A 27,399-nucleotide genomic window follows, 5' to 3' on the forward strand; every position below is an offset into this window, starting at 1 on the left:
AAATATCTGAAGGACACACTGAGTTTTGGGCCCTTTCACTATCCAGTGGTAAACACCATCCTGAACATCTCCAATCTAGGAGACCACAAAGGAAAAAAAAAGGAATTAAAAGGCTTGGTCCTGATTCAAGCCAAAGCAGCTTTACAATCACAACTTTTATAGAAGGTTGGTCACTGAAGAAGGATATGTAGGAGGACCAATAGATTTTTAACAGAGCAGAGAGAAAGAGGATAGTAGAGCTAAGAGAGGCACTAGCCACAGTTGGGGCATACTATCAGGCTACAGGCATACACAAGAGCAAGAGAATCTGCTTGACTGTCACCAAATTAATGGCTTTTGAGAACACAGAGGACACCTTGGGGCTTTTTTTCTAGGATTTCTCTATTATAGGATGCAACCATCGAACCTGATGTGCAAAGAGCATCTGTATTGTATTTATCTCAAAAATCAGACAGTGTGAAGATAGACATACCTATTAAAACATAAGCAAGTCTACGTTATTAAGAAACAGCAGAGGAATTGGAGACAGATCAGGAATGAAGCAGAAGGAACTCTAGAGATCAGAGCATGTTAAACAAGACTTTCTAGCTGACACAAAGAGGCAAGTGCTCCAGAGCAGGTTATCACAACTGTGGAAGGAGTTACTGTCCATTCACAGTAGGGTTCAGCCACACATGTTCCCCTCTCCTCTTCCCTGCACTTAAACACAAGCCTAAACTTTGCCAGCTTTACAGTCCTGGAAGAATAATCCACAAGATAAACACAATAGCTTCCTACCAGCGAGGCAGGCCTTTCTGCAAATGGTGGAAACGGCAATAATCTAAATAATCATCTGTGGGCAGGTAGGGAAAGATCTCAAGACATGCGTATTTCTTTTTGAGGTTGATCTGCTGAAGCTGTACTGTCAATCAGCCTTTGACAACTCTCCCCCATGTGCGAGGACCAGTTCTGCTTCTCAGTGCACTAAGCTGAGTCACTGAAGCATCATCTGTGTTGGCCACCTGCCGCTGCTGAGGAGCGGAGCTGCGGCCAGAGTCTCCAGAGTGAGGAGGTGGGCTCTGACAAAGCTCACATTCAGATCGCTGCTGGGAGAGCGTCAAAAAGCCCCGAGCCCACTTGCTCCCACAGCACGCACACACACACAGAGTAGCTTTTGTGCACGCTTAAATGGTGAAGTGTTGAAAAAGCTTTGTGATCAAACAGTTGCAGGAACTAAACAGAGCCCCAGTTGCAGAGGTCCTTATTTATAATTCCATAACTTTGTACTCGTACCAAAGCAGGGATTCTCAGACTGCAAAAAATAGCAGCCTCATCCTTCCACTTACATGTACCAACACATTCTTCAAGTCTAGCTCCCCAGAGAGCCAGACACCTCTGACTGTTCAAGCAACCAACCAAAGTGTGTTGCAATAGAAAAGTAGGTCTAATTTTCAATTTTTTATGTTACATATATACAAACATTTCTTAAACTACAAACATTTGAAGAAAGTGTTGCAAATGCATTTGAATTGTTCCTAAGCTGCTTAACCCAAAAGAGAATGTCAGAGCCCCAGAAGGGCCCCAGTAACTAGATTGAAATGATACCGTGTTTCTCTTCTACAGCATTAGGCAAGTCTGGCACAGTATTTCAAATAATGAACAACTCCCCTATCCCTAAAAAAAAACAGAACACAACCCTGCAGATGAATATTTACAAGCCCCCACCGTTGGCTGCTACAGAGCTATGGATTAACTGCCATTTCTAAATGAGCAGCGAGTGATGTTTCTACATTCATTGTTTGACTTTCAAAAGCAATTCTTTCACACCTTATTTTTAAAACTTAGTTTGGTATCTCATACTATATCAATTTACTGCGTCTCAGACAAGTACTAATAGAAAGGCTGCTATAAGGCCATATTCTTTGTCAACTGAACACATACAAAAGATACAGATCTGTAATGAAGTACTACAACCTGCCCTCAAATACATACACTTCCTTTAAGCGAATTCATATGAGATACTTGCATTTAGTGCTAGAATTTTTGCCTTGAGAATTGGCCACCTTAACAGATGACATAAATAAACCAACTCATGGACACTAATGCAGTTGATGTGTTTGCTCTCCAGAACATATACTTCTGAAAATCCTTCAAAAACTGAATTTTTCTCCTTTCAGAAAATCTTCATGCAAAGAACAGCTTGATTTGTGTGTGATAATCATAAATTAAATAAAATAAGCTGGCCGTAAAGGCCAGATAAATATTAGTTTTGGACATGTTGCTAAAACTATTTAGAGAGCCACAGAGACCAACACACAGCACTCTCACATACACACAAAAGCCTTTCCACTAGCTAGAAAGGATTTTCTCCTGCAAAAGAGGACTTGTAGAAAGAACAACATTCAGACAAGAGGAAAGGGGAGTTAAAAACCCAGCCTCCTATATGCTAATAAACAAACTGCTCTATTGCAAGATTCAGATCAAAGGTTTAAAAAGGCAAAATTATGCTACTATTAGAGAATATCAAAATATTACTGTTATCATCACAAGTGGCATATATGCAAAATGCAGTTGCACAATAATGCCTAGGCAGATAGAGAGCAACACTAAGTCTGCCGACTAAAAGTGAACGATATACCCATTTTAGTTTTCTGTCTAGTCTTTTGGCATCTTTGCATATGGTGCAAAAGCAGAAGCTACCAAAGAATATCACATCTTTTATAGAATATTAAATAATTTCTCCAGATAAGACTGGTGCAACACTAGCTAATTTTAAATCTGCTATGAGTAACACAGTCAAACCTAGTTAGTATGCAAGAAACTTATCTCTTAACACAGAATGCAAAGTTTTGATGCAACAGCATGAACAATCCCTGGTTGTCCAGTTTTCAGTATAAAGGTAGTGCATAGATCCAAGTTTCTATTTCAGTTTGCTGAACTGAGAAGGAGCTTCCATTTCACTTTTGCTGGGCAGCCTGGAAAGCTTTCAGTTCCAGCTGGTACCACTCTGGCGCTTCCGGCCCGTTCTGCCCCATAGGGTTGTGATCATATCCATAAGCCACTGTCAATTCTTCATCCTTCTCCACAGCCCTGATGGTACGGATACACTTGATTGGCCCAAAACGAGGATGAACAAACCTAGACAACACGGAAAGAACACTTTTACTGAACTGGCAACTGTCAATTGACAGACTATGTTTAGCCCCTCTGAAAAATACCTCTAGAAGTCACTCACAGTTCAGTGAAATGTTACATAACCGATGTCAGATGAGCAGACTGCTTTGTGTTTAGAGTCACCCTCATAAAGATTTAAGTAATAAGGCTACAAATACTGGTGTATTGGAACAGTTTTCTGTAGGCCTATTACTTAAAGTTTTTCAACAGTCTTTTAATATTGCTCATTTTTAATACATAAATAAAAGAGAGGCAAATTTGCCATGTGCCTTGGGCTTGCAGTAGTAAACATCTGCATGATGGGAAAACAGTACAGATTATAAGAGACTGGAAAGCATGGAAAATTGTTCATCTTCATTTCCCCAGTACAGGTTATCTACGAAACAATTATAACACACTTCTGTACATCTCCCCCCAGGGTCTCACTGTAAAGGAGACCAGCTTATTTAATGAAGGATGACTATTTTCTACATACATACCTACATGTCCGTCCACTTATACTTTTGGTATGAAAATATTTGTGTCCTTGAAAACATATATACATCAAACAGTTTTCTAGTGCTCTGCACCAACTTGTCGATCAGCCAGATCTTTAATTTTGGCATTTCAAAAATGACAGTACATTTGATGGTGCTGGTTAAGCATTCGCACTTCAGCAAATATGGTGCAGTCCTAGCCAAGCCAGGATTTAGAGAGCTGTGCTTGTACATTTTAGGATCAATGAAAAACGTAATACAGCTGCAAGTTTTAAGACACCCCATAGGCTAGTCGCAAACACCCGCAATGCCAGCACGTTTCCAACTTGATCCAGGCGAGCAGGAACTCCTTCAGCACTTGAACCTGTAACCCTTGGCCCCACTGCTCCCCATTCAGCCGCCCTGAAACATCCTACAAGCTCAGATCGCCAGGCTGCAGCATCAGCCCTGCAACCCCAAAAGACAGAACTACTCACGGGTCGTAGATGCAATTAGGAGTGAAAGAATGGTTGGCCTTATGCCCCAGCGAGGCACAGTACTTGGCAGCGTGGTTGTAGGGCTCTGGCACGTCTATGACCGTTTCGTCATCCAGGGATATTGTATTTCCATTGAGGGCCCAGTCTCTGCTGTCTACCTAGTTTTCAAGGCAAAAATCCAGTGTATGTGTGTGGGGGTTAATTTTGCCATAACTTTGAAAGCAAACATGCTCAAATAAATGCAACTGAAGCTTTTTCTGTGTATGAGGCATCTAAAAAAATCTTATTTTTTTTCTTTTAATGTAGGCAAACATGCACTTTCTTTCAATTAAATTCCATCTTATTAAATCTTATGAGTGGGCAGGGAGTGGGTGGGTGGGTGTCAAATCCTACTGTAAGGAAAAGATTTCAGAAGGAGCAATGAAAACTCAGACTGACTTTTTCCTCTCCTTTACCTCCTGGTGTGTAATTCGCACTCCATTGTAAAAGGACATAACTGTACGAGCCTCTGCTGCTGTTTTTGAAAATAATCCTTCTCCAGCGCTGGAAATGAGAGAGACATCAACATACACCCTAGAAGAGAAAAAAGACATGGAATTAGTGGTTGGTTACAATTTTAATCTGCAAGAAGTATTATCACACCAATACTGGCAAAAAGACTAATAATTTGTGCAATTTAAAACCTCCAAATACAACCCTTTCTCCTTCCTCTCCTCCATACCCTCCCTCTATTTGGGAAAATGAAGATGGAGGCAGGGGGAATCTTATCTGTTAGTTAGAAAAATACTTTAAAAAGTCAGTCACATATTTGCTCTTATTGCTCCAGGATGGCTTCAAATCAGGGACACCCTCGACAACATATCAGAATCCCAGAGGTCTCCACTAAACTGAAGTTGATGGCGACGATGGTGTGAACGTTCACAGGCTATTACTCCACTGAGCAAGAGTTTTCAAGATGAAGCCCTAGATCTTCAAGTACTTGATGCAAATTAATGCCAGTATTTTACTAATCACTTATCCAGGCACTTCAGAGTACCAGAAAAGAAGGACTACAATCAAGACTCCTACAGAGTAAAGTCTCTTAAAAGTTTGGGCAAAAAGTAAATTATATGATGTACTGTGCACTAGCCACAGAAAAATACAAAAGGTAACACCAACTGACTAGCATGAGGCAATCAGCTGAGATATGTGGCATTTTGACACTACAGGCTCTCATGAACAGAATCCCACTTGGCTTGATGATTTATTCCTGCCATTGCTACATCAGTAGGGAGGGGAGCAAACTTTGTACAAGACATGCTATGCAGTGAGAGACACCAAATTCAGCACATATCAACCTGAAACTAGTTATACATCTATAAAAGTAAGGACAGAAGGCCTTTTAGCTAAGTTTGTTGTAGATGTGGGCTATTAGTGGAGTTCAGGCCCTCACCGAGCACGGCTTTGAAATACTAAGAAGTTATCCTAGTTTAATCTCTTAAAAAGTAAAGCTATGTTCTATCCGCTAGAGTGCAATTTTAATGTGTAAATCAGAAAGAAATTCAATCAAGTCAAATGCTGACTAATATGTGGTAATGGTCTCCATATGACAAACCCTTACAGATATTATTTTTTAAATGAGGAAATGTTTGCAAGATTAGGCCCTAAATGCGTAACAGCCAAGAAATATAGACATTTTGAATGTGAAAGAGAAGGAGGAGGAAAAGAAAAGAAGTCTACCTCTCTGACTCGTAAGGATCAGGAAGAAGTGCATTTGTAGAAATGCAGGATGAAGTAGATTTGTCAAAACTGTATACAGGGCCTAAAAAGATAAATCAACAAAGTGATTATATTAATGGACAATACTGAAAGTATGCAACTCTTAGAGCAATCGACATTCAAAAATCAAGTTTTAATGACTGCAAGAAATAAATGTTGTGCTTCAAAAACAATATTACATAGAGCTACACTTATTAAAAAAAAAAAAGTCTTCAGTGAGGTACTATTTTTTGATTCTTTTTTCCCTTCTTAACATACCACAGGAGTAGCATATCATCACAAAAAAAGTGATATCTATGTTCTTTAAAGTAGTAACTTTTAAGGAACGACTGGACAATCTTTCAAAACTGACCCACCCAGGGTCTTGAATTAAAAAATAAAGCAAAATTTTAAAAGGATATATTAAATAACACATTCATTCTAAAAAATCTTGGACTACTTCAAATAACAAATCAAACTTTTTCTAGTTTAAACCTAGAAGAGACTTCAGCCAGAAGATAATATTGAGTAATCACAAAGTACATCTGCTGCAGTCGTTTATTTTCTGCCATTATTAAACAACTTGGTGGTAAACCTCTGAGTGTATTCTTACACCCCTCTTTAATCAACTGCTAGATTATTTTAGAGATAGCCTTAGACGCAGGTGGAAATAAAAAAGAGGAAAAAAAAACAGAATATTGCAAAGTTTGATAAAAGGCCATTGTCCATGGCATCTAAGTTCTAAAAATGGATCTGTTCTGACTGAAGCCAGCTACATACAGAGTGTAATTGTATCCTATTTACAAAGCGCAACTGTACCCTCTCAGAAGATCTGTTTTAAGTTAAATTTTGTTTTACTGTCACATCTATAAGATTTTAAAAATAAAAATAAAAGGTCACATGCATTTTTTCACTTCTCATTCCCTTTTTACTGAGTTTTATGTTCGTATTTCATACTGAACAAGACTGTCTTTGCTGGCATGATAATAAATATGTTATTATAATTGATGTCTATATGCATGGTCCAGTCCACAGCTTGACCCTTTCCCCCCCAAAATACCACATACACCTCAGAGCAAAAAAAAAAAATGCTCCAGAACTACAGGCCCACGTCACCACTGCCCTGGAGAAAGCACTCTGGCTGCATGGGTTGAAGGCATCACCCTGATGCTAACCATTTTATAACCAGTTTAGATCAATACAACTACACAGGCTGAGGGGAGCTGGTGAATCACATTGTTACACAACAACTGAATCAAGTGCATTAATTCCAAGTCCTGTGTCCTTTCAGCCCCATAACACAGATGCCAGAACATCCACAGTGCTAAGATTTGCTTGTTCAAGTCCACCTGATAGAGCTACAACTGAACCATGGCCTCCCTCTCCACTTATAGTTATTTCACTAACAAAACAAAACTTGCAACTGTGCCAGCATTTACACCGTTAAGCAGGTTTTCATGCTGGCATAGGTGACAATGGTAGGTGCGTCAGGCAGGACTGTGCCCATGAGCGTGAGGGAGAAGAGAAATGAAAAGCAATTCAGCAGCACCACCATATGGGTCACTTCTCATTTTTCAGCCTCTTAGAGGCTTCTTTTAAAAAAAAAAAAGATTTCCAGAGCAAAGGAAACACTCAACATGCACATGCACTTTTGACCAACTTTCTAATTATCCTTACAACAATAAGGAAATCTATTAGAAAGAGGGGTTCTCACTAGTAAACTTATTTCCCCTTCACAGTCAGCCTCTAGAACCTCTAATAGGAAACATGATGGAGACTGAGCTGTTTGCAGTAAAGGGCTGGCAGCAAGAAAGCAAGTTGCTGCATTAGCTGAACTTACTGCCTGGTACTACTTCAAATTGAGGTTTCCCATCCTCTACAGATGTCAGAGTTGCCAGTTTTGCTTCTATCATTTCTCCATCTATGAACCTTCCAGAATATGCAGTTTTTCCATCAGGGTACACGTAAGCTATTTTCTCTCCAGTCATCTCCCCTTCTTCATTCACTTCTCCCACAAGGCTGCCTCCATCCTGAGAGCATGTGTGAGAAAGAAAAGGAAGAGCATTCAGCTATATGTTACTATCTTTAGTAAATGACAAAGATGTTTTCTGGCTTTTTTAAAGAAGCAATCTAAAGTACAGCAAGTTCAGACTAGAGCTAATGAAAAGTAGTGAGAAACATACACATACACACACACACACGCTGAAGTCTAATTCCAGTCAGGATAAAACTGATGCAAGAAATGACCTGGACCTTCTACCTTGTTTGAAATAGCAAAACCCAAGTTTTTTCCTTCCATGTGACACAAAAACACTGCATTTCAATTCACAGAATTTTTATGTGAACAGTCTGTGAACCAAGGCACAAAGCCAAACACAAACTTTGTCTACATTTTCTTAGCATGACATTGTGCTGGAGGAAAAAAATGCTGCCTTGTGCACTGCTAAGTGATGGTACATTAAAGGACTTGAGTCTATACAGCACCAGGGATTCCCTGGGGGACTAAGAAGTTTCCCTGTCCCAAGCATCCGCCCAGATGTGAGGAGGCACACAATGAGAACAGTTGTTTACTTAAAGCCAGCAACCCCTTTCCCCTCCAAGCATTACAGATTTTAGCCCTGAGCTTTGCCACCTGTAATTTGCCTGTAACTCAGGTTAGATCTATTTACAGAATTGCAAAATGAGATGCATACAGTAGCACAGGTCTAACAACTTCAGGTGTTTACTTCAGAAAGGACAAGGAAACAAATTCAAATAATGCCTTAGAGACAAAACAGCAGGTGTGATATGGAACCAGACCTGTTTAGACCAAGATCACTGTCCTCAGACTCTACTTCAAAGTGGCACTGCTTTGAACATACCATAGCAGTGAACAGTGGACCTTAAGTCTGGGTGAGAACTTGTGCACCTAGCAAAAATCATATATAAGCAATTGCTTTCAGGGCAAAGATTTTTTTGGAACATCCTCCATCCTTTCAAGACAAATAGTTTTTTATGACCTCCAAAGATTGACATTTCTAGAAGGTATAGCAACATTTTGTCAGCTGGAAGATGAAATAAGAGACATACAACCTGAAGGGTCAGCTGTGTGTGTTTTATACATTATTACTGAAAAACTGCTATTTGCTTGGTGGTGTACACTAAGCATTTGTTGATTCTAACACACACGCTTAATGACAATAGTGAAAACCTGTTAATATAAGGAATAGCTAGTGGTGAGCATTTGAAATCATACTCACAATTAAAGTAAGTGCAATATGTAGCACAAAAATAGACTGCTTTTTGACCAGCTGTGTAACAACTGCATGTATTATTGCATACAGATCTCTACAACTGCAGCGACTCCTGTGATCTTCAAAAGCCAGAGCTGTCAAGGTATTGTTGGTAAGCTGCTACAAGCAAGTTGAAAATGGGAGCGGCACCTTGCAGCCTCACTGAATCCTGTCTACTAGGCAAGCATTCAACACTGAAAAGGCTTAACTGTATATTGGACTATCCAAAATCAGAACACACAGAACTTCCACTCAGATTTTTGTACTGACTCTTGGATAGCTGGGTCTTGGTGGTTATTTGTTTCAGCTGTGGATAAAAAAAGACATGGAACGGTACTATTCTGCAATAAAGAGAGCAGGAAATCAGGCTTACCAGGTAATATATCCAACAAACTCCATGTCGAATGTTGTCTTTATACTGCCCTTTAAATATCAGCCGCCCATCACTATCGTACTCCTGGGCTGGTCCATTCAGTTCTCCATCCACGTATGTGCCATGAAGGACCACTCCATCCTCATAAGTGTAGATTCCCTGGCCTTGCAAGGCATCATCAACATAGTACCCTTCCAGTGTGCTGGTAAGAGAGGAAGAAAGGAGCAGTGGAAGACTATTCACGTCCTTAAGAAGTGCATCCAAACCCCTGACCCTAGATACAGCAAAACCCTCCCCCTCCACTGCTCATTCTACATATTATTGTTAAAGAGAGGCTGAGGGGAAAGTCACGAAAGTCAAGTTCTAGGAGCAGCTGAACTACTGAAGCCTGGTTTTCTATTGAGGTGTACCCTACAACCTTCCTCTAAATGCCCACCACAACTGCAACAATTGCAGCTTTTTTTCATTTTTTTTCTGTGACCTCTCAAACCTCATCTCTACCCATCTCTCACAGGGCAAAGGAGAGCCCAAGCCGTAGCTGGGTCAGAGCTACATGCAGATGGACTGGCCTTGCAGGAAATGCATGCTGCAAGGCCTGGCAGCTGCTGCCAAAGCTTCTGACAGCCAAGGGGTCCCTCACCGGAATACCAGTTTGACGGTCTCTCTTCCATCCCCCACTAGTCATCACTATTCCCGATGAGTCTTTGAAACTCAGGTGTGTTTGCTACTTTCAGCTAAATTTGATGGGGGCAAGGGGAAGGGGAGCAGGAAGGTGAGAGAATGAAAACAGAAACCCATGCACAGGAGCAGGCAGGAAAAAGATCACATAAGCCTAATTTCTTTAGAAAATGAAGATAAAAATACAAGCTTGTTCCTACTGACCTCTGAAGGAAAGAACAACTTACATTGTCCTTTCACCAGGGCGCACTGCAGATCATTCTACTGCATGCACACAGCATTCTTCACCTAAATCGCATTCCTCAGCCTTTCTTATAGGCTGGGACAGCAAATTAAAGCAGCAAATGGACCGCTCATGGCCAAATAAGAAAATATTGTTAAAGCAGGCTACTGTCACATTGGGTTTTTCCTACCTCCTGTCTTTGGATCTTTGTAACATTTCTTTGGTGACATGAAGTTGAACTGCCACACAGGTGGACTGTAACACAGCACTAACTGTAACATACCACCAGTTCAATGTTAGCTCTCTACCAATAAACTTAGCAGCAATCTCTACCAGATCAGCTAGAAGAACTGTCATTTTTCATGTATTTCTATTAAAACAGAATGCAGCCTGTCAAACAGAACTAATGCTGCATTTTGATTTAAACGACGCACTGATTTCACTTCAGTTTTGTCTTGCAATTCCTTTGGAAGAGGTGTATAAAACCCTTACAATCTGCTTTGTTTCCTTTCTTACAAAGGGCAGCTGAGAGAAACTACAAAGAATGAATGCATAACTGACTAGATCCTCTTTTACAGTATTTCTTTCTCAGGTTGGAACTAGCATAGAGAAATACAAACTGTTCAGCTTGTCCCCATCATATTCTCCAGCATATTTAGCTAACATAAACATACTTCCACTGCTGCATCATTCTTTTTCTGACACAGACATCTATGGTAGAAGCTCAAATTGTTTGTCTGGGATCACAAGACTCTACATGCTTTACAAAACTTCACATATTTTTCAAGAGTTGCTGAATGAATGTCTTCTCAGAACTTACTTTCTGGTTTCTAAAGCTTCACCCTTCGATTTTACATATTTTTATCCATCTGCTTGATGTTTCCACGAGAAAATTCACTTCAATAAAAGAAGTTATGTTACACATGATGGACAGTGTGTTTAAAAACACAACTTCAGCTTTGGTTTTACACAGCTTCCTTCGCAAACCTACCGTTTTAAACAGCTCCTTGCCTCATGCCCTGCACTGTCCCACAGCAGCTGCTTACACAGACCCAGTGCAAACCAGCTGCTGAGTGGAAGGGGCAGGAAAGCTGCGTGATCTTTCAGCCAGACCAGTTTCTTGATCCAGGTTGCTACGGAGCTACACAGGCAGCTGCAGCAGCACAGTTCAGGGAAGGAGATGAGCAGATGAGAGAACCACCAGAAACTGGTGTGCTTTATTTTAGAAATGATATCACTTTCTCCTTGTTTATCACAGATCACCAAATTTGAAATTCATTGTAGCTGGCAACAAACACAGAGCTCACATTTAAGATTATTCTTTAAAAGAAGAAGCTACCCCCGGTTTGTGTAAAAAACCAACAAAAATAACCATCCTATTCTTAGCTTCAATCATATTAGTTGAAGCTAACAAGTTGCTAAATTAGAAGTGTTCTTCAGCACTGGAAAAAAAGCTTTTACTGTAATTCAAATCTCTGGGGTTTCTTTCATTGTTTTAAGCGATGTAACAATGTAAAAAAGATCCATCTCTTTCTACTTTCATAGCCTATAAAGAAAACTTTAAAAAAAAAAAGTCAGAAAATATTTCTAAAGTAAAAATTCTGTTTTTCAATCCTGCCTAATAAATCAGGTTTTCTAAACCTTTTATACTTGTTACACTTTGGAGGGGGGGTCTTTTTTTTTTTTCTTCTCTCTCCTTTTTTAGCCTGTTTAAAACTATAGTGCCTTCAACCAGACACAATATTTACAACTAAGGCCTTACCAGCATCAAGTGGTATACCACTTGGTATATATGTATATATCAAAATAAATAAATAAATACTTTCTGTGTCCTGCATATACACAATCTTGTTAATACAAACCCTGAGCTAGCCCATATTTCTCTAGTTTGCTTCTCAGATTATCATATTGGGGATAATGTAGTCTTACTAAAGTCAAGATTTGTCAGATGTACTGTCTTCCCATTACCTACCAGACCTAGAGGATATCTAGGATACACACCACCCAGTACTTATTAGGGAGAAAAAAAAAATACTTAATGCAAAATGCTTCCAGGTATTGAAGTTACAACGGCGAACCTATAATTCATTTCTCACTCCCTTCCCTCCCGCCTCCCCCTCTGTATGGAAATATTGAAAACTCTCTTAAAAAGAATGCTGTTCTCCACTGTGATTTGAGAGATGACAGTTTACAAGAGAGTTTCTAATTTAATGGAGAGCAGCAGCTGCAGCTCAGTGCCAAACACAGCTCTTATGCTCACAGTTATTGTGCAGAGCGTTTCATAAAGTGCAGTCCAACAAACATTAGCACCAGCAAAAGCTGAAGCACATGACTCAAAACAGGGAGTATGCCGGAGGTAAAAACTTTTCTCTCCAAAAGAATGTGGTGGGTTTTGTTGCTTTTTTGTAGGGGAAGGAAAAAACAACTCTGATATTTCATTCCAAGTTTTCACTTCCTTAAGTGAAACAGGAAGGGGGCAGCTGCTCTGATAAAGAAGGGAAAAATTCTAACTGAGGCAAACAAGGCAGATGGGCAGCCAACACTATTTCCCAACACTCAAAAAATGAAAATACTTTTATTGTTGCCAATCCAGTGTCTGATAGGACTCAACTATTCCCAAACAACAGACCTACAGCAGTTCAGTTGTCAGCCTTTACTGGCAGGCCTACAAGGGAAATAAACCAGAGAGGGAGCAGATCCCATCAATGCTGAAACCAACTCGCTTACTGCACTGAAGCACACAATACTATAAGGGGAAAGATGTTTTCAGAAATTTTTGAAATCCATTTCTCTTTTAAGGCTCTTTCATAAACACTCAGCCTTGCTCATGGCACGGTTAATGGAAACAGCACATCCTGTTGTGTGCCAAGTCATTCTTCCTTCAACATGCCATGACACCTGAACTGTTCACCTGAGAGCAACTTAATCTGTACCTGGGCACAGCCAGGTAAATTGCAATGTCATTAGTAACTAAAGTCACTGCACAGTTAAAGCTGCTTTAGCTAAATTAAAATCAGCCTGGGCCTGATTTACACTATAAAAATATCCCATTTTCCAGAAACATATTACAGACTATTTTTGTATATTTTCATTTTGCTAGTTCCTGAAGTCACCCAGTAGCCAACTGTTCCACTTTAAGTGTTATGAAAATTAAACTTAAAAAAAAAAAAAAAAAAATTGGCAACACTGAAGAGGTGCAGAAAAGGCTCTGCACAGGCAGCAGCAGTCTGAGTTTTCCTACACAGCACTGCCTGTGCCCTGGATTACTTGGAGGAGCAGCCCTACAAATAAAATAGTGGGTCAGTTTCTCTAGCTGTACAATCAGTGATTGCTCTGCTGAGACCATCAACAAGCACACAAGTGTTATGTACATGTGTCCATAGAGATGTTGTCTGCCAAATTAAAAAAAAGAGGCTATTTTAGAGAGGTCAGCTGCTGGTCAGTAACAATTTTCAGTTATTCACACAAGATTTAATAAGGCCATTACTAGCAACAGGTGGGATTTTTTTTTTTTTTTAATCCAAACTCGGGAGGCCCAATCAGTTCCTGCATAACTGAATAAAATACTATCTTTCTCATGGAAAAAAACCACAATCTCCAGCATGAAGCAAATGCAGCACCAAGCATAGATGAGGATCTGACACAGTGAGACAGCACAATACCTCCGCTCCTGCTCAGAAGTTCACTGAGCAGGAGGAGAGGAGAATCGACACAACTGTCAGTTTAACAGCTGCTATTCATAGCGCCACCAACAGCTGCAAAACCATGAAGAATCGTGTCACTTTATACATCTGCTGCTCCTTCTGAGGAAGTTCTGAGCAACTGCAGAGAGAAATGCTGCAGTTATTGGCGGGAGGGGCAGGGCAGGGGGAGAAGGGGGAAGAGATATTATAAGGTGTTCATAACGAAGGCTTAAGAAGAAAACACACCCATACCACCTCATGCACACAGAGGCACAGACTAGCCCCATTTTACCACCACAACTCCCAGTGAAGAGTGACAATTATAGGGGCTTTTCTGAAAATGAATCAGGCCATAAGCAACTTGCAGAAGATTAGGTGGAGTTGGGAACAGAACTATATTTAAACCACTCCTTTAACCACTAAACAATTTCCAAGACCAAGCAGATGGTAAGCCTCTCTGAAGGCCTTGTATCTATGCACAGGTCTGGCACAGGGAGCTCTGAGACCAACTGCAGTCTGTATATACTGCCATAAAACAAATGAACAAAAAACCTACTACTCTTGTAGTTGTGGACTTGAACTTTGTAGTCCAAGCAGTTGTCAGCATGGTTTTCAATGGCTTTGAGGACATTCCAATTCCTAAAGTCTCTAATTAGGTGAAAACTTTACAGTGCTAAAAATGCTCACAATGCTGGATTCTCCAACCAAGGAATAATTCCTGGCATCATGCTACATATAAAGTTCCCAAGCTCACGAAGACATCATGTCAGCACTATGGCTAAAGTAGCAGAAGGAAACTTTCCAGCTACATCTTTTAATGAGAAAGCATATTCAGACACTCAGGAGTGGACAATGAACATAGATTAGTTTTATATCACCATAAACAGGATGGAGAAAATAGAAGAAAAGTGGAGAGTCAGTGTCTACCTTCCATCAAAAAAGAAGAACTTGCCACGACCATTCTTTTCTCCATGCACGAAGTTTCCCTCAAATCTGTCTGTCGATGAATAGGTGACTGTACAGAATCCATGTGGCAACCCATCGTCATCTAGATGCCCTTAAATAAAACCCAAAGAGCAAACACATTAAATGTTATACATAATTGCAACCCTATTCTGATTATATAGACATTTGAAAAGCCGTAGCTCCCTGCTATAAAGCAGTGATCCTAATCCAAATCTTTCTGTTAAGAACAGTGATCAGAGATTCAGCACAACTGAAGTTGTTAATTCTGTAACACACTTCACTGAAAAGAAAAAATAGAAAGGGTCAGGATAAAACAAAAGGGATGAGGGAAAGGAGAGGAGAAGGAAAAAAGTGTTTCTAAAAGAAACAAGGTTCATACTATTCACACATGTGTTAATATACTTCTATAAGAATACAATCATTTTTATTATCTAAAATATGTGTTTCCTGGTGAGAAGAGAATGGATTTAGACTTCAATCCATTGAGTAAGATGGGGTGGTTTTTTTGGATAAATACATGTCTTAGAATGACACGGTCTTCCACCTCACAGTTATATCCACAGGAATTTAAAGAAATAAAAGCATGTAATATTTGCAATACTATGCCCTTGTAGTATGTTAGTCAACTTTCTATTTCAGATTTCTAATCTTGCTTTCCAATGTCTTACGTGCTCACATTACACCCCTCCCTTCCCTTTCCCAGCCATATCAGCTTTCCCCATTACAGCTGTCAGACATGGGGAAAGTGGATGGATGACACACCAGACCTTCACCTGCAGGGGTTTGTATTTTACAGATTACAACAGGCAAACTCAGATTAAGTCAGAGCATCAGACCTAATATCGCAGCTCCATCTGCCTGTTCAAAGCCAAAGGAAAACAAAAGAAGAGTGGTTTAACAATGGTTATTTTCTAGTTTACCTGTGAGAACCGGAGTCCTCAGCACTGCATTAGCAGAACATTGCTCTGATTACAAAATAAGAATGCTCAAGCTCAGCAGGGCTGCCTTCAACACAGTGATACACCAGATGCAGGTGAAAAAAGCTCCCATCATGGTATTTTAGCAGATATAAATTCTGCATGAAAAGTGACGAATAAATGAAAACTAGTATATATTTATGTTCTTCCATGTGTCTAAATAAAAACTGACCTCTAATCCCATGAGTCTCTTTGCAGTGTATACAAAGCCTATTAGAGATGAGACAGCATACTCATATACTTCTACAGGCTTTGGATCAAACTATTTGCTGATCAAATTTGCCCAAGGCACTAAAACTGAAAAGGTTCAATAAACGTACAGAAAGGCAAAAGCAAACTCCAATACGATGCGGAGCGATTAGAGTTCAGGCTGATGCAGGCAACAAGAGGTACTTCAGTATTAACAATCCTAGAGTCCTAAACCCAGAGAGAAAACAAACAGTGCAAGCAGTAGTGAGAAAAGTCAAGTGCCTATGTACACCATCTTAATGGAAATTTGTTTTTGATTTGTCTCCTTAAAAGAACCCCAACAGCAGCAGACTCGCACTGCAAATACATCCGCTTTCAGCTGTGTTAGCAGCACCACAGACTACCAGAAATTCAAAAAAATTTAACTTATCGCTGTTTAAGCAATGTGTCACCAAGCAAAGGAGTCATGAGAGGAGGTCAGCAGACTGTGCAGTATCAGAGATAACAAGAAACCGATCAACCGCATCTTCTCCAAGACCCTGCAGACACAAGAGAAGCCTGAACTCCCAACTACACTGAAGGAGGGGCAGGCAGTCTGCATGTATCAGGTGGGGAAATGGAGACTCCCATGATGGCGAAGACTGGAAGCTTGTGACCTCTTCCACGAGGAGGGCCAACTTGGTAAGGAGGGCTTTGAACTGGGAACGATGGGGAAGGGAGCTGACAACCCACCATCAAAAGAGGAGGTGGTGGCCTGGGTTGGCAAGCAAAAGGTGCAGGCTGATGTGGACAGGAGAGATCACATAATCGAAGAAACAGGGCTGAAGGGGGCCACCTCACATGTATGTGCACAAATAAGAAAGTGCCAAGAAGACAGCATGATGGGGGAAGCTCTCGCACCTCTTCTGGGAAATCAGCATAACTGGGTGCCTATCTGAAATGCCTGCACGCTAACGCAGACAGCATGGCGAATGGGAGGAATTAGAAGCGTGTGCAGTTACCAGCCTATGAACTCATCAGGATCGCAGAGATGTGGTGGGATAGCTCACACGACTAGAGCACTGCAAGGGATGGATACAGGCCCTTTAGGCACCTGCAAGTGCTGAGGGAGCTGTCTGATGTCACTGTGAAGCCACTCTCAATTATCTTTGAAAGGCTGTGGCAATTAAAGGAGGTTCCAGAGGAGTGGAAGAGAGCAAATGTCACTCCTGTCTTCAAGAAGGAGGATCTGGGGAACTACAGGCCAGTCAATCTCACCTTGATCCCCAGGAAGGTGATGGAGAAAATCCTCTTGGAAAATGCTTCCACATTAAAGATAAGAAGGTGATTGGGAGTAGTCAACATGGATTTACAAAGGGGAGATCACGTCTGACCAACCTAATAGCTTGTTGAAATATCTAGCTTGATGGATGAGTGGAGAACAGTGGAGGTTGTTTACCCTGACTTTAGCGAGACTTTTGACACCGTCTCGCACATCCTTATAAACAAACTGATAAAATTTGTCTGGAACTGGACAAGTTGTACAGACTGCATAAGTGCACAATGAGGTGGACTGAAAACTGGCCTAACTGCTGGGCTCAGAGGGTTGTGATCAGTGGCACAAAGTCCAGCTGGAGGTCAGTCATTAGTGGTGTACACCAGAGGTTGATACTGGGGCCCACATCTTCATTAACGATCTTGCCCATGGGGCAGAGTGCACCCTCAGCAAGCTTGCAGATAATATAAAAAAAAAAAGAGAGAAGCAGTTGATGCATGAGACGATTGTGCTGCTCTTCAGAGGGACTTCAATAGGTTGGAGAAAAAGGCAGAGAGGAACCTCATGAAGGTGAAGAAAGGGAAGTGCAAAGTCCTGCATCTGGGGAGGAATAACCCCATGCACCAGTACAGGCTGGGGGCTGATTGACTGGAGAGCAGCTTGGCAGAAAAGGACCTGGGGGTCCTAGTGGACAACAAGTCGACCATAAGCCATCAAAGTGCTCTTGTGGCAAAGGCGGCCAACGGTACTCTGGGTGCAGTAGGCTGAGCATTGCCAGCAGGTTGAGGGAGGTGATCCTTCCCCTAGACTCAGCACTGAGCTGGAGTGCCATCTCCAGTGCTGGGCTCCCCAGGGCAAGACAGACATGGACTTACCGGAACAAGTCCAGTGAGATGGGCTATGAAGACGATGAAGGGACTAGAGCATCTGCTATACAAGGAGATGCTGAGAGAGCTGGGACTATTCAGCCTGGAGGAGAAAAGGCTCAGGGGGTATCTTATCAATGTGTATAAACACCTGATAGGGGGAGTAAAGGAAGGAGAGCCAGACTCTTCTCAGTGGTACCCAGTGATGGGACAAGAGGCAATGGGCACAAACTGACACACAAGACATTCCATTTAACCCTTTAAGCATAAGAAAAAGCTTTTTCACTGTGAGGCTGACTGAACACTGGAAAAGGCTGCCAGGAGAGGTTGTGGAATCTCCATCCTTGAAGATATTCAAAACCCAACTGGACACAGCCCTGGCAACATGCTCTAGACGACCCTGCATTGAGCAGAAGTGTTGGACTAGATGATCTCCAGAGATCCCTTCCAACCTCGATGACTCTACGAAAGCCACTGAACTCAAATTCACTTTCTTTGGGTTTTAAAAGTTTGTGTAATAAAACTTCTTTTAAAACCTGTTCAGAACAGTTTTTAACTTATTCTGGATTTATTCCTGTACTCTTTCAGGATCTGCATGTCTTTCTGGGGGCAGTGGGGACTAGAAGAATGTCTTAGAGGACAGCAAACACACTCTTCACAAGTCTGTTCAGCCATGCCCTGGCTGCAACAGGTTTGTGGGGTTCTGCAGGGACAAGGGTATCCAGAGGGCACTTCTTCTCACATCACCATGTGCTACTGTTTCCTTGGGATGCGTCACAGCCCCTCAGGGACATCACAGACAGGGCATGACAAGGATGTGGGGCAGCATTTAGTTAAGAAGTCCTCTCATATGAGGCAGGTGCCCTCTCTTGGCCTTTTAATACCAGAATGATTCACTGAAGAATGCCACACGGCACAGTCAAGTTAGACCCAATGAGAATACACGGTTACTGGTTTCAGGATGTATTTTCAAATTTTTGCCAATCTCAGCCTAAAATTTCACTTAAAAAAAAAAAAAAGAGAGAGATAAAGAAGAAAAAAAAGAGCAAAACTAGCTAAAAGAGAGTTCCTCAAAGTAACAAAGTAATGCAGTGTAGGATTATTAATCATCTTATGCAGTTGTTACATTAAGTATGGAAATGCATCTAGAAAGAAAGTGTATAGGAGACAATTATGAGGAGATCCGAACTTACTGAAGAGCTCAAATTCCCTCCTTCCCTGTTCCCATAAATGGTCCCTGAAGCACCTGCTCTGGCACTGGCATAGCACCCTGTGCAGGTTAGTGCAAGTCACTAAGTTGGCAAAAAATTCTTCCCTTTCTCCTGGAGCTGGTTTCTGTCGCTTCAGTGTGCTGACCTGGCTCCCCTCAGGCTCAGGCAGCCCCCAGCGAAGGCAGAGCTCCACGGCTGGGAGTCTGTCTGCCCCTTTTGGGGTTCGCAACCCACCTTGCTTCCAGTTCAGCCACCTCATGAAACCTCACCAAGCTCTCCTGTAAGATCCCAGTCTGAGCTAGTTTGAAAACACCTGAAGTCACTGAAAGCAAATCAGACACTGTTCACTGTACAAACTGAGAGAAATAACACAGTATAAAGACAGTTAAAGTAGCAAAAAAAAAAAAAAAAAAAAAAAATCACTAAAAGCTTTTAAAAACCTTGAAGAGGAGCCCTGTAAAACAGAAAAGGCAATGAGCTGCTCTCCAAATGGAAGAAAGGCTTTTTCCCCCCATTCAGTCTGGACACCCTTTTTACAGAAGGGAAAAGTTTTTAGCAGTTACGTTAGTTTAATGAAAAGGTCAGTGCAATTTCTGATATGAACATTTATTTCAGAAGAAAAACACCCATGTAAAAATTTATGGTTTAATTAGATAAAGGCTTGAATTCATAATTTATGTATAAGGGAAGGGTCTAATGGTGTAAGCTAACAAATGCTAAACAATACTCAACCAGTTTTCCCCTCACTATAAGAGAAATTTTTTTATAAAACATTTGAATTAAAAAAATAATAATACTGGCACAGGGTTGACACATTATACTATGTATTAAAAAAGAAAAAAAGAAGCTTACAACTTTGTTCTTTGTGATTATTCAGTTTTGTCAAGATTTTGCTGGGATGCAGAACCCAACACAAAAGTTGCCATGCTTATGCGCACCATGCATATCAGTAATTTTGCATAATAGGATACAGACTATCCCAGAGATTTAAACGGTCAGCTTTGATCTGATGGCTTCTATAGAGAGTCTTAATCTCACCCATAGCACAAAGAATCCAATTCTTCTAACATGCTAGAGATTTTCCCTACCAAAGGAAAGAAAAAAAAAAGAGAAGAAAAAGCATGCAAGTCCCCAACAAAACAAAACAAAGCAGAGACATTCATTCCATCTTAGTAGGAAAAAAAGAAAGCAATTTCAACTGTAATTACATAGATGCAAGTTTTCCTATATGGCTGAGGCCTTAGGCTCTAATTCTGGTCCAGATGAAGTCAATGGAAAAATTCTCATTATTTCAGAGGGAGCAAAGCAGAGTTTTCCTCTCTCCCTTCTGAGTACTCTCCTCCATTTGTGAAAATAAAACCAGAATATCAATACATTTTAAAAATTATTTTAAAATCTTTCTTTTGTCACTTCAAGGTTCTCTCAAGATTTCCTTTTAAGGTCAGATCACGAACTTTTCAAGAAAAGGAATTACACTTTTAAAGGGTTGTTCACAATACAACAATTTGGGGCTACCTACCGATGACACTGATATATAAAAAACAGAGATAAGCAGTAGTAATACTGACAGTAAAAGGCATTTATTTAATAAAAGGCATATAGTGTGCATCATCAGTAAAAGATTCTGGCCACAGAGATGCCAGGCTGATGTTTTAGGAATAGCAGTAATAATAAATAAATAAATAAATGTAAAAACCCCAAATCCCATAATGCCTGGAAGAAAAATTGTTTGATTTCTGTCATATTTCTAACTTCCTTTAGGTAAGTGCAAGAACACCCACCCAGCCTTCTCTCCCCCAAACAACACCCTGCTTCTGTGTCATTCAGAAAAATGCACACTTTCAATTATACTGCTGAATAATACATTCTTTCAAAACTCACTTCCTTAGCTCAAAGAAACACTAAGAATAGCCATGATGTGGTGGAGGGCTTTACCTGCAATATGAGAAACAAAACTGTGACTCTGCTCAAGACACAATTTTAATCCATAGATATATTTTGGGGGGATGGTGAGGAAAGGGAGGAGAAAAGATACATCTGTTAAGGCACACTGCACACCTCATCCACAGTGTCCTGCATTTGGAGAATCTTGCCTCCCTCACAACTTTTTTACACAACAAAGCTTTTCTATGGCTCTATTAGCACATACCTACATAATAAACCCAGATGCTAATAGCAGCTGCTTAGCTTACATCTGTTGTTAAGTTACTCTGCCATGCTCCCTGTCTTTGTTAGAAAAAAAGTGCACTGAGGCCTAATTCTCCTGCCACAATATCCAAATAATGCACCACTGAATGATGAGCATTACTGGTATCTTGTCACAGACAGCGCCTTACTTTGTACACTTAATTCCAATAACTGAAAATCTAGCACTGCTCTTTGTAGCCAGAACTATGCCCTGAGAGGAATGTTAAAGGAATAGATGCTTTTATTTTGAGTTGGCACATTTTGTTCAATAGCTGCCCAAGGCAAATCCTTACTGTGTTCCTAGATGCTTTACAGGGATGACAGTACGTTGCTGATTTATATTACTGCATGCCAAGATTTCCATTAGTAATGCCTTTCAGAGGGGCGTACCTCAGTTTCAAAACACTTAAAAGGTTAATTCTCCACTCATGGAAGGCTAGCACAAAAGGAGGCACGTATTGCCTCAGAGATGGGCCTTCCCACTCCCAGATCGGTCATTCTGCTCCAGCTCTGCCACTGGCTTAAGTGACCACAGTTACTTCCTCCATTTGTATTTTCCTTTTCCCTTTTCAATTTGCATTGCCATAATTGTAAACTCAGGGAGTTACTGTGGCTCCCTTCTAGAACCTTTACCAAGGACATATATATCTTGACACCCAAATTATCTCTGAAGGAGATAACTCAGGCACGGGAAGAAGGATTCCTACTTTGCACACCTTGCCACCAAGGTAAAGGATAAGGCTTCTTATGGTCTATGGTTTCTAGTCTGTTCAGTAGTTCAGGTGTCTCTACTTAGCACTGAATGGAGAGGCCGATACCACCTAGTGTAGTATGCTATGAAAGATGCTGTGGAAACCAGAGGTACAAAACAGGTTAATGGCTCATCGTGTCATCACTAAAGGCACTGACTACACAGAGCAGAAAGCAGAAACTAAGCGCAAATGTGTACACATGATTCAGAGCAACAGTAGTGAAAAATGATTTTTTTTAAATATCAAGAACCAATTAAATGTCACTACTAGTTTCAGTGGCTTGAGCCTTATATTAAGATGTAATAAGAAAGATCAACCATGGGCTATAGTCAAGTTTCACTAACTGCACTAGAGTTCACGCAGGCTGGTAGGCTGTGAACTGCTGTATTAACAAGCACACCTAGAACACCCTGAAAGTGTCACGTGATGGAGGATCTGTCCAAAAGCCTCTGATGCAGTAACTTTTGAGAGTTCCGTTTATAAAAACAATTAAAATAAGAGACACAGCCTTATTGTGCACCAGGGCTGAAACCAGGCCCAGCCTTTAAAATAAATAAATAAAGAAGAAGCCCGGCCCGGTGGAGCAGCGCTGGATGGTCCCGCGATGCCCTCGGCACAGACCCGCGGGAGCGGGCGCCCGCAGGAGCCGGCCTGGCAGGGGCGGCGGGGCCGAGCAGCGGGGCGGCCGGGGCGCCATGTGCTCGGCGGCGGCTCCCGCACGCCCGCTCCGTTGCATAAGCCGACTGATGTAATGCCGGCCCCGCTCCGCGGGCTCCCGCCGCCGCCTCGCCTCGCCTCCCGCCCGCTCGGCCGGGCCGGCGGCTGCGCCCGCGCCCGGCACCGCCGCCCCGCGCCCCCCGCCCGGGCACCGCACCGCAGCGCGCTGCACCGCGCCGCGCCGAGGGGCCGGGCGGCGGCCGGCAGCCCTCCCCGCTGCTGCCTGCCCCCTGCGCTGGCGCGGCGCGGCGCGGCCGGGGGGCGGCGGGCGCCGTTACCTTCCACGGTCTCCTCCAGCGTCTCCTCGTCGCTGTCCATGGCGGCGGCGGCGGCGGCGGCGGGGCGCAGCCGCTGTAACCCGCGGCGGGCGCGCGCTCGCCGCGCCGCCCGGGAGGAGCCGTCGCGCGCGCCCCCGACGGCGGCGGGGCGGCGCCGGCCGCCCCACTGCGGGCAGGGAGCCCTGGCGGGGCCACCGCCCCCCGCGCAGCCCCCGCCGCCCCCCGCGCAGCCCCCGCCGTGCGGGGCCGCCTCGGCGGGAGCGGCCCGCACCGGCCCTCCGAAAGGGGAGGCTGAAAAGTGGCAATTAAAAAATCGCGAATTTGAGCTTCCTTTAACTTGCCTTTGGTCTCTAGGATACGCTCCCGTCGTGTTTTACATTGTCCATACAAACACATTAAATAGAAGTTATTTAAAAGGGAAATGGGGACTTTATGGAATCACATGACTCCAGAAACCGGGGCTCAGGGAAACACTCGAACACCACAAACGTCCACCAGCAGCAATAACTCTGGCACACGCACAAAAAAAATCCACAGATATGGATGCACACACATATACCCATACATATAGGACTTCATATGCAAAAGAAAATACCATGGAAATGTGTTAATTTTTACTGAGAGAGGTCCCTAAGATTTAGCACAAAGCAGTACACAAAACAGAAAAAAAACCCAAACCCATCCAGCTTGGGTTCCCTCTGGGACTGAACCTTGTAAAACGCTGGCAAAGCACACTTGGAGTGGTTCTCCAAGTTTACATTTCTACAAGTCACCTTGTAAGATAGACCTTCTTATGCACCCATAACCAGCACCATGGCACCACTTGCTCCTGGGCTACACTGAGAAACACTTTTTTTATCTGATACACTTAATACTGAGAGATTTAATTGCCAAAACATTCAGGCTCCTGGATTTCAGTTTTGCACAAAGTGCAACATCACTGAATGCCTCAGTGCATGTGAGGGATCTCATTCTCCTCCAAAGGTTGACAATGCAGCAGGGATCTCCTCAAAGAGAAGCCGGAGTGTTTCCAGGTCTTCCAGATGGCTGCTGTGGGAGCACAGGAGGTCCCTCCTTTACCCTACAGGAGATTTTGGGGGCTGGAGCACCCGCTCTATGAGAAACAAGGCTCTTTCAGCCTGGAGAAGAGACAGCCTCAGGGGGACCCAACAGCAGCCTATCCGTACTTACATTACTGAGAAAACAGAGGCTCTTCACAGTGGCATAAGGACAAGAGGCAATGGGCATAATTTAAAACAAGAGAGATTCTGACTAGATATAGGGAAAAACTTTCACACCATTAGCACAGCCAAGCAGTGGAGGTTGCCCAGAGAGGGTGTGCAGTCTCCATCCTTGCAGGCTCTCGAGCCTGACTGGATAAAGCCCTGAATAATTTGTTCTGATCTCACAGCTGACCCTGCTGTGAGCAGGTTGCACTGAGACCTCCTGGGTCCCTTCCCACCGCAACAAATCCGTGAGTCTGTGTTAAGTCAGCCATGTGCTGCCAGGCTATATCATGCACTGCTGGGGTCAGGGACACCATCGCATCAGGAAAACAGGACAGATAACTCTTACAGAAACCAAGTAATTATATGTATCTGCAGAAAGGGAGTTTGGAAATCCTTAAACAAGAGAATAATTAGGTTAGTATTTGACCTAATTGGCACGAGAATTTATAAAATATTAATCTCAAGAGCCTTGGAGAGGATTTGAGAATTACAGGAAACTCAGGCAGAACAGAAGGGCTTGCTTTTGTATCATAGATGGTTAATTTAACTAAGGAACAGTCAGTTTTGCTGTTTAGGAGAAAGGATTTGTGGTTTGAAGCCTGGATACTGAAAACAATTCTGATCTAAACCCACCAAAATAGAAATTGAGGCAAGAGAACAAGGCATAGTTCATTGCTTTGCTTAGATCTGCATGTTTACTGTGCTCAAGCAAAGAATCATTATTTTTGGAATCTCTATATAATGTGTCTGTTTTGTTTCAGTAATTGAGTGTCTCTGAAGAGATTAATTGAAACTCAGAACATACATAACATTGGAGTTCTCAAAAGAGATGTGCTTAAGTTATTAACATACCTAGTGAATGGAAAGGAGACAAGGCTATGGGCCTGGAGCTGGAACATGTGGTACCATTTCCACTAAGACATAATAAAAAGCAGGTATTCAGGAAGCACAACAGAAATCAAGGAAAACAGCACTGGTGCAACCTACACACACAGATAAGAACACGGAAATCAACAGGATGCTTAAACACAGTAGTGTGGTGGGTACTCACTCACAGAAGCTCATCAGGATATGGGATAGCAGCATTCATACTAAAAGCCCACCCTCTTCCCAGACCTTTTGCCAAAATGACACAGCAAAAACGTTAAGGCTACAAGTTCTCAAAATATAAGAAATACCCACCCAAATTTAATTCCCCCCCCCCTTGTATAAGCTATTCTACTGTTTTTAATTACAGAACCACGTATTATTTTTCCAGAGGGCTCCTGCCCTGTTCTGTGATTACAATATTTCCTTTTACCCTATGCATTCCACACACAGCTTCAGGCCTTACTTACTCTGCTTGCTGTCCAACACCTTCACTAGATACAAAAGTAACACTTGCGCTAGGGGAGCTTCTGCTGTTCTCCCCGTATGGTAACAGACTTCCTCACATGTTAATAAACTCGTTTTTGCAACAGGGCTATGGCACTAGACATGTTATCATTTCTATTTTACAGCAGGAGAACTAAGAGACTAAGGATAAAATTATTAAGGTTTAAAAAGAAGGTTAAAACTATTAAGGTAAATATCAAGTACCGGATTGTTGTCAGAGTTCTTAGCATTACATGTCATGTCACATGTTCAGAGCCCAATTTCCACTCATTTTAAATACAGCTGTAAGAAAAGCATAGCAACACTAAGTAAAAATAAATGCACTGTTCTAGCATTCCATGGTAGATAGTGGAAAGTAGGAACAATTTAATATCAAGTTACAAAAAAATCCATTCACACCCACTGTCTACAGCCACACTGCTGTATGAAAGCTCAGCCCACCAGCAGCTATTCCCAAGTGTCCCTTGTTGAGCAGAAAACAAGCGGCAACCAGCTGTGAGCATTTTGGTGTAACCAGCTTGCTCACCATCGGAGAAGAACCCTCCCAGGAGAATGTCTGACAGTCTGCTGCATTAAGGAGTCTTGGCAGCTTAGATTGCTTCACTTGTTTGGGCAGACTGCAGGGGCATCTCTAAGATGGTTTTCAGCTTTAACTGTCTTATCTGACAAGCAGTGAAACATTTTGTGACTTGCAGTATGTCTTCCCACTGTTAAGCACTGTTCAAGTTTGTTCAAGCTGCTATGAACTGGTAGCCTTTTCTTCTATAAGCAGGGGCCAGGTTGTTTGTTTTGTCCTCAGCCAGTAGACTGCTCTCACCCTCCTTACATGTTAGCTCTGCATCCAGCAACCTAATCTTACTGTTTTTGCAATCCCTTGCTTTACCTTTTATTTAATGCCAACTCCTGGAGGGAAAAAAGCCTAAAACTAAAAGAAATGTAGACAAACGTTTTTCAGAAGACAAATCTGATGCATTGCCAGAGCACTCTGTGCTCTACCCTGACCACGGTAAGGATCCTTTGCAAAAGTAGCATGTGATCATGTAATGAAAGAGAGCAGCAAAATGCACAGAACAAAGCACTGAGGCTGGATGCACAATCTCTCTGTCCCTATGCTACCTAACTGGAGCATTTGGGTTTGGAATAGCAATAACATTCTCTTTTAATGTGGCTTCATAATTCAACAACAACAACAAAATATCACAGTGACTCTTAGCTATGGTACTAAGGTCACAAATAACAGAGCAACTGGGAGAAGCAGGATATTGTCACCCATGAGAAGGAGATGCGAGGGGTGAGGAGGAATGACTGCTTTGCAGGGGGGACTCAG

At 42.1% G+C, this 27,399-nt stretch overlaps 1 protein-coding gene across 1 annotated transcript; it reads right to left on the reverse strand.

Moving 5' to 3' along the window:
- Positions 1 to 1,457: 1,457 nt before the first annotated feature.
- Positions 1,458 to 23,516, reverse strand: SETD7 (SET domain containing 7, histone lysine methyltransferase). The gene is made up of 8 exons (XM_067297106.1): positions 23,470 to 23,516; positions 14,999 to 15,128; positions 9,488 to 9,689; positions 7,683 to 7,872; positions 5,825 to 5,906; positions 4,561 to 4,678; positions 4,106 to 4,263; positions 1,458 to 3,117 (listed from the first exon to the last, which is right to left on the reverse strand). The coding sequence occupies exons 1-8, from the start codon at positions 23,507 to 23,509 to the stop codon at positions 2,937 to 2,939; spliced, it is 1,101 nt and encodes a 366-aa protein (XP_067153207.1). The 5' UTR covers positions 23,510 to 23,516; the 3' UTR covers positions 1,458 to 2,936.
- Positions 23,517 to 27,399: the final 3,883 nt, after the last annotated feature.

This window comes from Apteryx mantelli, chromosome 5 (assembly GCF_036417845.1).
Source record: "Apteryx mantelli isolate bAptMan1 chromosome 5, bAptMan1.hap1, whole genome shotgun sequence".
NCBI classification, from domain to species: Eukaryota; Metazoa; Chordata; class Aves; order Apterygiformes; family Apterygidae; genus Apteryx; species Apteryx mantelli.

Excerpts from the sequence above, each read along its gene's own strand:
- SETD7 (XM_067297106.1), bottom strand. The coding sequence starts at position 23,509 with ATGGACAGCGACGAGGAGACGCTGGAGGAGACCGTGGAAG. Across the intron at positions 5,907-7,682 it reads ATTTGAAGTAGTACCAGGCA|GCCCTGTATACAGTTTTGAC; the intron begins GTAAGTTCAGCT and ends TTATCTTTTTAG. Across the intron at positions 4,679-5,824 it reads GATCCTTACGAGTCAGAGAG|GGTGTATGTTGATGTCTCTC; the intron begins GTAGACTTCTTT and ends TTTCTCTTCTAG.